Source organism: Impatiens glandulifera, chromosome 6 (assembly GCF_907164915.1).
Source record: "Impatiens glandulifera chromosome 6, dImpGla2.1, whole genome shotgun sequence".
Taxonomy (NCBI): Eukaryota; Viridiplantae; Streptophyta; class Magnoliopsida; order Ericales; family Balsaminaceae; genus Impatiens; species Impatiens glandulifera.
This window is the reverse complement of record NC_061867.1, coordinates 16,632,235-16,642,592: the sequence shown is the minus strand read 5'-3', so window position 1 is coordinate 16,642,592 and position 10,358 is coordinate 16,632,235. Positions and strand designations below refer to the sequence as shown.

The 10,358-nt window shown below is 34.7% G+C and overlaps 1 protein-coding gene across 1 annotated transcript; it reads left to right on the top strand.

Moving 5' to 3' along the window:
• Positions 1-2,111: 2,111 nt before the first annotated feature.
• On the top strand, positions 2,112-3,783 carry LOC124943263 (cytochrome P450 86A2-like). The gene is made up of 3 exons (XM_047483802.1): positions 2,112-2,191; positions 2,251-2,419; positions 2,978-3,783. Exons 1-3 carry the CDS (start codon positions 2,112-2,114, stop codon positions 3,692-3,694), a joined length of 966 nt encoding a protein of 321 aa, XP_047339758.1. The 3' UTR covers positions 3,695-3,783.
• The last annotated feature ends 6,575 nt before the right edge of the window (positions 3,784-10,358 follow it).

Below are 10,358 nucleotides of genomic sequence, written 5' to 3'. Positions count from 1 at the left end.
TTTTATAATTTTTCCTCACTTTCACTTGAGGAGCTCTCATTGGAATCGCTTTCATCCCATTTGCTCTTGCTTTTCTCAGCAAGTAGAGCCTTTTGTTCCTTATTGTTCGTGGAAGATCTGCGATCCTCCTTATACCTCCTCTCGAATGGCTTCTTTTCATCCCTTCTGGGTTTATTACAGTCAGCCATGAAATGACCTGGTCTATCACAATTAAAATATTTTAAGTTAGTATTAGACTCATTATTATAATTGTTTCTATTAAGATTAAAGTTAGAATGATTATTCTTCATGAATTTTCCAAACTTTTTAACAAATAGTGACATCGCATTGTTGATGATCTGTTCAGCAGACTTGGAAGATGTCGAAGCAAGTGGCTCTTTTGCAGTCACCAATGCTTGTATTGTGATGGAGGTGGACGGTTTCTCCTCGTTGAATTTATCTTAAACTCATAGGCCTTCAGATCGGCAAAGAGGTCATGCAGCTCGATCTTGTTGAGGTCCTTGGATTCCCTCATAGCCATCACTTTGATATCTCATTCTATGGGCAAAGCATTCATACCTTTGATAACAACTTCCTTATTGCTATATATCTATCCCAGGATTGAGAGTTCGATGACTATACTGCTGAATCTTTTGTCAAACTCAGTCATAGTCTCACCCGGGCGCATCCTAATGTTGTCGAACTTTTGTGTGGCAATCATCAGCATGTTTTATTTTGTTTGGTTGTTGCCTTCACAAAATTGAGTCAGCTTCTCCCATATTTCTTTGGTAGAGGAACATGATTTGATTTTGCTGAACATGTTTTGGTCCAAAGTTTTGTAGATAATGCCTTTGGCCACGTTGTCGAGGTTGGCCTTCCTCTTGTCTTCAGTAGTCCACTCGTATTTGGGTTTCTCCGTTATCTGAGGAGCACCCTCCGTTGCATTTATAGTTGTGTTGACCTTTAATATTTTCATGGGACCATCTGTGATAACATACCACATGTCATCATCTTGTGCCGCCAAACGTGCTTGCATTATGATCTTCCAGTCATCATAGTCTTTCTTTGAGCACATTGAAATCTTGTTTAGGTAAGACATGATTCAGATATCTGCAGTAGCTTAAGAATAGAAAACCTTGCTCTGATACCACTTGTTAGGATCAAAGACAACAATAGAAGAGGGTTAAATTCGGTTGTACTATTTTTCACTTAAATGCGATTTTAATCCTGTTAAGGACTGAAAATCTATTTCTATTTCTAGACAAATCGTAGCAAACTCTTGAACAGTTGTAAGTGCAGAAAATGCTTACAGGATTTGAAGCGGCGGATATAAGAATGAATGAAGCAATGAAAAGACAACACAAGATTTTATGGATGTTTGGAGATAAAACTCCTATGTCACCCCCTTTCTTCTATTTCCAGAAGGATTCCACTAGAAGATTTTCATTTGTATAGACGCTACACAAACCCACTCAGATCACAAGTCTTAACACTTGCTTGTCTGAACTTCTAGCTCTCACGCTATCTTGTTGAACAGACAACTATATGTTCAACTTACACAAGTAAAATGATTATCGAATGATACAAAAATTTATCGCTCAACGTATATCATCTTGTTTATGCGTAACGTAGTCTTACAAAGAATCGGAGAGTTTGTCGTTGTTCTCTGATGCATTTTTATATTTGATGCATGACAACATTCGAATCTATTTTGTCGATACGTGGCAATGGTATGTTTGTCGTATGCCTGGCGTACGAGATTTAAGTGTGCAGGAGAATGGAATATTCGTTTATCGTTTTGCATGTCAAAGTAGAGAGTTGGTTATACATTTTTGTTGTATTGTTGTTTATGTGTGCTCAGTTGCTTGACTTAGCTGATAGGCATTCAGTTGATGTGGAACTTTGCTGATATTGAGCTCTGTTGATGATCAGCTCTACTGATGAGCTACTATGCTGATAGCGAATTCAGTTGTTGATCAGCTCTGCTGATGAGCTACTCTACTTATAGCGAATTCAGTTGTTGATCAGCTCAGTTGTTAGCAAACTCTACTAATGGCGAGCTTTGTTGCTAGCAAACTCTTCTGATGTAGCAACTTAGCTAATAACGAGTCTGTTGATGGCAAACTCTGTTGATGGCAAGCTCTGCTGCTAGCAACTATGTTGTTACCGCGTCTTCAGCTGATGACAACTCTACTGTTAAAGCAACTTTGCTGTTAGCAAACTCTGTTGTTTGAGCAACTCTGCTGCTATCAAACTCTGTTGTTTGAGCAGCTCTGCTATCAGCGAACTCTGTTGTTTGAGCAACTCTACTGCCAGCGAACTCTACTGTTTGAGTAACTATTCTGCCAGCGAGTCTTCAGTTTATGACAGCTCTACTGTTAGCGAGTCTCCAGTTGATAGCATCTCTACTGTTAGCGAGTCCTTGAATTTACCAGCATTAGTACATTGCTGAATTTAGTTTTAATAATTCATCAAAATCATGTGTGTTCATTTTAATTATTCTAAGTTATTTTAATTAATTAAAATATTTTTATAATTCAACTTAATTTAAAATTTTCCTCTTTAGCTTAATTTAATAATTCCATTTTTTTTCTTTTTCTTTTTATTTATATTTATGATTTAACTTAGTTTAAATATATATATATATATATATATATATATATATATATATAAACTAAGTTAAATATTCTACATAAATAATGTTATACAAAAGTTTTTATAATATATAAAAAGTTAAAAAATACTCAAAATAGGTTTGAAGTGATTAAGATTATCATTTAAAGTTTATCATGTTAAATTGTTATAAACAGAATAAAGCTTAATATCAGAATAAGTTAATATTGGGACAGATAAATTATTTGTGTGAGTGTCATCACTTTTGCCGACCAGCATAATAAATAGGATAGGCAATAGAGAGTTATAAACAGAAAGAGAAAAAACAAAGTGTACTTGAAAATTTGAGTGTCTGATCTTAATGGCTGTGTATGAATTTTTGAAGGAACCTTCATCCACCTACGTTTTACTGCTGCTCTTCTTAATCAGCTTGATCATCAGTGTAATAATTCCATATGTTTGTAGAAGCTTCAAATGTTGGCATACTACAGATCCAATCCCGATATGCTGGCCAGTGGTCCGGATGCTCCCGGCTCTTTTTCACAACTCCCACCGCCTCCACGAATTTGCCACCGACGTCCTAATACTCACCGGCGGCACTTTCAACATAGGAGGGTGCTTGAAGGATCTAAGCAGTCGAGAATTGGGAGAGCTCGTGTATCTTCATGGAGCTTTATGTGAGACCCTGAGGTTGTTCCCATCTGTTGCTTTTGAACATAAATCGCCGCTACAGCCCGATGTGCTGCCAAGCGGCGAAAGAGTGATGCCGAATACGAAGATTGTGTTGTCTTTTTACTCGATGGGGAGGATGGAGAGTATATGGGGGAAGGACTTCATGGAATTCAAGCCGGAGAGATGGATCTCCGACAGTAATAGGAACAGGAATCTGCATGTGCCGTCTTTCAAGTTTCCGGCGTTTAATGCTGGCCCTAGGACATGTTTGGGGAAGGAAATGGCTTTTACACAGATGAAGATTGTGGCTTCTGTCATATTGCTTCGATATGAGATTCAAGTTATGGAAGATCATCCTGTAATGCCGGCCTCTTCCATTATACTTCATATGAAGCATGGCTTGAAGGTCAGGATCACCCCAAGGGATTGACCTCATGTCGATTGAAATTAATGATTAGATAAGAATTAAGAATACCAAACTTACTTTGGTTAATCTTAATGGACTGTTCTATTTTAGTACTTGGTTTGATTTTAATTTGTTAAATTATAAATGTTTATATAACTCATTATAAGTAAGGATAATAATTTGAAACATCCTCACGATTAGGGGTGTCAATTAAGGTTGGTCGGGTGGGTTCGAGTCGGGTTGAAGAAGGTGCATCATAAAAAAAATTCAACCCAAACCCGACCCGAACCTGAACCAACCTGAAAACAATAAACCCGAACCCGATCCCAGACCAACCCGACCAACCCGACTAACCCGAAATAAGGTTTTTGCTTAATAATAATACTTTAATTTAATACAAAATAATAAAATTGGCATAAACATAATAATTATGTTTAGAAGGTGCATCATAAAAAATTTCAACCCAAACCCGACCCGAACCTGAACCAACCTGAAAACAACAAACCCGAACCCGATCCCAGACCAACCCGACCAACCCGACTAACCCGAAATAAGTTTTATGCTTAATAATAATACTTTAATTTAAATACAAAATAATAAAATTGGCATAAACATAATAATTATGTTTAGAAGGTGCATCATTAAAAAATTTCAACCCAAACCCGACCCGAACCTGAACCAACCTGAAAACAACAAACCCGAACCCGATCCCAGACCAACCCGATCAACCCGACTAACCCGAAATAAGTTTTATGCTTAATAATAATACTTTAATTTAAATACAAAATAATAAAATTGGCATAAACATAATAATTATGTTTAGAAAATTCAAAATTTACAAAAAAAAAATATTACACAACGAAATTATGATATCATTATAAAAAAAAGTCTTCAATCATCACAAAAGTATTTTCAAGTTCAAACTCCACTTCTTCATCGTTGTACACCTTTTTGTATGAGCCCAACCTTGAAATAAGATATGAAATTAAAAAAATTAAACTCTAAAATCTTCTAAAAATATATTAATTTAACTTACTTACTTTTTAATATCAAGTATCAATACTAATGTCTAAAATCTGAATGATTGACTTGTGGTTCCAAATAGGTAAATATTGATCTAACTGCCTCATATTCTACAAACTGAAATGGTAAATCATGCCTCACAATTTCTAAGATTAGAAACTCTCTAAATCTTTCTTGACTAAACTTTTGAGACCTAATATTAAGACTTTTGTTTCCTTGTTCTAACAAAGCTTGAGCAATATCATGAGTTTTCTGTCTAGAACATTGATTAAGGATATGACGGCGAAGATTACCTGTTCCCATGCTACTATCAGCTTTGTATGTAATTCCACATACTTTACATTTATATCGCAAATCTTCTTCCTCTATTTTAGGAAGCATATCAAAATACTGCCACCACTTTGATTTTAATGGTCTCTTTCGTTTACCAATACCAGTTTTGGACGCTTGATCTTGGGAATCAATGCACGTTTCTTTATTTGCATCTAAATTTGCCATAGATGAACCCTCCACACTATCCTCCTCAAGATCAAGATTAATTTGTGAACTCATTTTATTGCTGGATACTAGCGGAGTTCAAGAGATTAAAAATGATGAAAATTAGAGAAGGAATGTATATTGAAGAGAAGTGAGAAAGATGGAAGAAAATGAATAGTGAGAAAGACGGAAGGAAAAAAATGAATAGAAATTAAGGATATGGGTTAGGCCCGTTAGGGTTAGGGTTTTTTTGTAAGGTAGGCAAGTTATTTTTTTATTAATATATTAGGTGGGTCGGGTTTGGTGGGTGTGTTCGGGTTGATGAGTGACTTGATTTTTTAATTCGGGTCAACCCAGGTTGACCCAAACCCAACCAAACCCAATTTTTTTTTTCAGGTTATATTTTGGGTCTGACCCGAAATGATTCAAACCCGAAAACCCCCAACCCTAACCCAATATTCTTCGGGTTGACTCGTGTTGGGTTGGCGGGTCGAGTTCATTTTTGACACCCCTAATCACGATAACCGAATTGAATTGCTCTGTTTAAAACAACTTTTTCCTAGTTTGAGAGGTAGTTGACCGTGGATGGTATTGTGTCTTATGCCCCGACCCGTTCCAATTTCACCGCAATTCTACCCCGAATAATATAAACACAATTACATATTTAAAATTACCAATATATTTATTTATCCATTATATTTTATAAAAATTTTAAATTTATTTTTTTATAACAATATAAATTTTTAATATATTACATAGATATTATATTAAAAAAATCTGTTTAAATAACTTTTTTTTAAATTATGGTATAAACGGTGCAATGTAGGGATTCCTATAAATTGAACGGGCGAAGATGGTAGTAAAAAATACTCTTAATAAAATGGGGCGGAAATGATAAATAGTTTCCCTATCGAGAATAATGAAGATTCATTTATGTCAATTCGAACAATATTAACAAAAAAAAAATATCCAACATTTTACCTAGATATAATTTAAAGTAACATTATATAGTTGTATAATCATTCCATCTTCTAGCCTAACGGCAATAATAGATGAATACTAATTTTAAGGGTCTGGGTTCGAGTCAATAATACGACAAATTCTGCGATTAGTTAAACGATTAAGTGTGTTTGCGCCGTTGTCCCATTTTTTTATAATTGTATAATTAAATAAATTTATTTAACAATAAATAATAACGTGACATGGATTTTTGACTTTTATAAATTATTTGTCTTAATCTTAATCTGAAACTAGAAATAATTGAACGTACGTACTCTTTTTTCAAGAGATGTATTATTAATTCAAAACGGATCTTCTGCTCCCGATTTTAGTGTTCTCCTGTTGCGGACCAATGAAATCTCAGGAGTATTATTTTAATAATAAAGCAAAACTGGGTTGAAGGGAGGGAGGGATTATCCGGAATCCAGAATTCTATCCGGGTTTACCCAAACGCCGTTAACGGAATTTTATTTAACGTTTGGAGTCAAGCTCCTTTCCCCCGGGTTCCATTTCAAAAGGAATGCGGGTATCACTTCATACCGAAGCTCATTTCGCTCCAGGCGTCAAGAAACCTCATTCGTCAGGTGCCATGTAAAACGAAATGAAGAGGTCCTCTTATCAGTGCGAAACACACTTAGCCTTAGTTATTTTCTTACCCTGAAGCTCATGTAAAACCCGCAACACATCCATGAAAAGACAATTTACCTTTCATGTAAAAACATTTACTGATGCATGTAAATACACAAGTTCACCAAAATTATTTATTTTTTAATTAGAAAAAAAATTATACTCATCAAAGGACGGAAACGAAGCATACTTCGTTTCAATTACTTCATAGAATCGGACGAAACTTCCTTCGCTCAGAAGCCATGTAAAACGGAATGAACAGGTCCGTCTTTTGTCAGGGCGAAACACACTTAGCCTTAGGTATTTTCATACCCTGAAGCTCATGTAAAACCCCCAATAAGTCCATGAAAAGATAGTTCACCTTTTATGTAAAAACATTTACTGATGCATGTAAATACACAAATTCACCAAATTTATTTATTTTTTAATTATAAAAAAAATCAAAAAATTATACTCATCAAAGGTCGGGAATGAAACATACTTCGTTTCAATTACTTCATAGAATCGGACGAAACTTCCTTCGCTCAGAAGCCATGTAAAATGGAATGAAGAGGTTTGCCTATCAAGGTGAAACACACTTAGCCTTAGATATTTTTTTACCCTGAACCTCATGTAAAACCCCCAACACATCCATGAAAAGACAATTCACCTTTCATGTAAAAACATTTACTGATGCATGTAAATACACAAATTCACCAAAATTATTTATTTTTTAATTAGAAAAATAAATAAAAAATTATACTCATCAAAGGACGGGAACGCAGCATACTTCGTTTCAATTACTTTATTTTTAAATAAAATATAATTTATAAATTTTCCGCTAAGCATCCTTCGTCCAGGAGCCATGTAAAACCGAATGAAGAGACGCTTTTTGAGCGGTGCTTCTATCGCCCCATGTAAAACGGAATGAAGAGACGCTTTGGAGCGGTGCTTCCATCGCCCAGGAGCCATGTAAAACCGAATGAAGAGACGTTTTTCGGGCGGTGCTTTCATCGCCCAGGAGCTATGTAAAATCGAATGAATAGAATTTTCGAGCAATGCTTTCATCGTCCCATGTAAAACGGAATGAAGGGACGCTTTTCGAGCGAATATTCAATCGTCCATCCTCCATTTGAAACAGAATGAATAGACTCTTTTTCATGAAGCATACTTCATTTAAAGAGTTACATAGCGATGTTTACTTCACTTGTATGAACAACTTAAATATTTATAAACCCTATTATCATTATAATAATAACCACTTCCGTCCGATTCCTCCCTCTCTTCCTCCAGTTTCATCCTCCTTTCACGGCGATTCGAATCCGGCTCCTCCGTCTACGTCTAGACGAGAAGGTTCGATCTTCACATCTCGACAATGGTACGTACACCAAAATAGTAGTCTTTTCTTTTTCTTTTCGTTCATATTTAAGAAACCCTACTCCAACATTTTCACGTTCAATGATAATCACTCGTATTTAGGAAAACGTAGTTTTAGGGTTAGGGTTATGGTTTTATATATTATTTCTATGAAACCCTAGTTACTGATTTAGTGAGAACTCATTTTTGATATTAACAAATCATATTTTTTTGATATGCAGGCTAGAAACAACGCTATCAATTCTATAGGCAAAAAATGGATTTTTTGCCCAAATGCATTACCTCGTGAAGATATAGTAGTATTCTTGACCTATAACCATTTTGTCCATATTATGTAAGTTTTCATTGAAATTACCATGTTTGTAAGATAATATTATTGTTTTTACACAGGCGATGATGATTCAATACGCTGACCTCTGTGGTGTGACGGTGTCAATGAGGGTGACAGACGACGTAACCCATGTCATAGCTTCCACTGATGCAAATGGTGGATGTTGTCGATCTATCAAATTCTTAAAGGCAATATTGAACGGGAGAGGGTCCTCAAAATTGATTGTGAGACTAACTATTAGTTAGGCTAACTCAATATTAAATTTCACATATAGGAAACTAAATACAAATGTTTTTTTCAGGAATAAAATCATCTTTGGAATCAAGAACTTACGTTGACGAGGAACAGTACGAGGTTCAGCAAGATTATCATGGGACCTTGGGCGGTCCAAGAGCTGGTAGACTGCGGTCTTTGAACAATGTAAGTTTGGTCTGATTCCTCATCTATATCTTAATTGTGGAATTTGGTCTGATTCCTCATATATATCTTAATTATTTTCCATGATAACTGCAATTGTTTTGTTTGTTTGTTTTTCAGCTGCCGAAACTGTTCGACAGTATGACTTTTATTTTTGCAGGTGAATTCATTCCAGCTTACAAACAGGATCTCATAGGGTTTGTAATTGCTAGAGGAGGTACCATTAGAGAAATGGAGAATCCATTTTATGAGCCCGATGACGACAAAACTATAATTGTATACGATGAGTCTCAGCACGATGTTAATAACTGATTTGGGTATTTGAGGTAGTGAATCTTTTGTCGGCATATTTGGATAAATATGGTGTTCCTCACACAAGATTGCTTGAATCTATTGCTGCTTGTGATTTGCATCCTTTGTTTACTTAGAATTGTATTTTACTGAATATTTGCATTGGAATTTATGAAGAATAATTGAATCTATTGGAATATTTTACTGAATATTTTACTTAGTTGTTTACCATTGTGATCTAATCTAATAGATTGATGACTTTTGTTCTAATTATTGCAATTTTAAACAGTATTTCTTAAATTTATAAGAACAATATGAACAATGGAATGAATTTTTAATATGAAAATTAACAAATATTAAATATATGAGCACAAAAGAAGTATGTAACGTAAAGTATTATTTGATTTCAATTGAATGTGAAACGCTATACATGTTTTTGAATTATGAAAAATTGTGAAGCAATCTTCGCTATCTCTGACATTGATTAACATTAATTTATAATAATAATGTTATTTATTTTATTATTATAATCCAAAAATTATCAAGTCACTTCACCCCACCTAACACATTTAATGCTGCCATGCATCCATGTCGGCTAGCGTTGTACGATTCTCTCTCTCTCCGGTGAAGTAGTATTTCAAATTTTCTTCGCCGGAATGTGTCCATCCTTCAAGATTAATATCTTCCAATAATTCATATCCCAATTTGATTAATCTTCTTGTGACAATGGTACGTGAAATCACTGTCATCCTTCAAGATTAATATATTCCAATAATCCATATTCCAATTTGATTAATCTTCTTGTGACAATGGTACGTGAAATCACTGTCATATTCTTTCTCAAGTTTTCTTCATATCGTTTTGTTTCTTTTTTGAGTATAAATGAACAGTTCTATTCTTCTTATCAGGAAGGAATCCACATGAACGAGACTAATAATCATGATTTGAGGTATACTGTTGTGTTTGTTTTGTCTAATACTATAAGATGTTTCTATGAATATTGAAGTGAAGCGCTCTTCACTTATAGTATATTTTTATTCATATTGAAGTGAAGCGCTCTTCACTTATAGGATATCTGTAAATACTGGTGAAGAGAATCTGTAAATACTAGTGAAGTGAAGCACTCTTCACTTATAGGGTTTCTGTATATACTAGTGAAGTGAAGCG

Excerpts from the sequence above, each read along its gene's own strand:
- LOC124943263 (XM_047483802.1), top strand. The coding sequence starts at position 2,112 with ATGGCAAGCTCTGCTGCTAGCAACTATGTTGTTACCGCGTCTTCAGCT. Across the intron at positions 2,192-2,250 it reads ACTGTTAAAGCAACTTTGCT|CTCTGCTATCAGCGAACTCT; the intron begins GTTAGCAAACTC and ends TTGTTTGAGCAG. Across the intron at positions 2,420-2,977 it reads CCTTGAATTTACCAGCATTA|GAACCTTCATCCACCTACGT; the intron begins GTACATTGCTGA and ends GAATTTTTGAAG.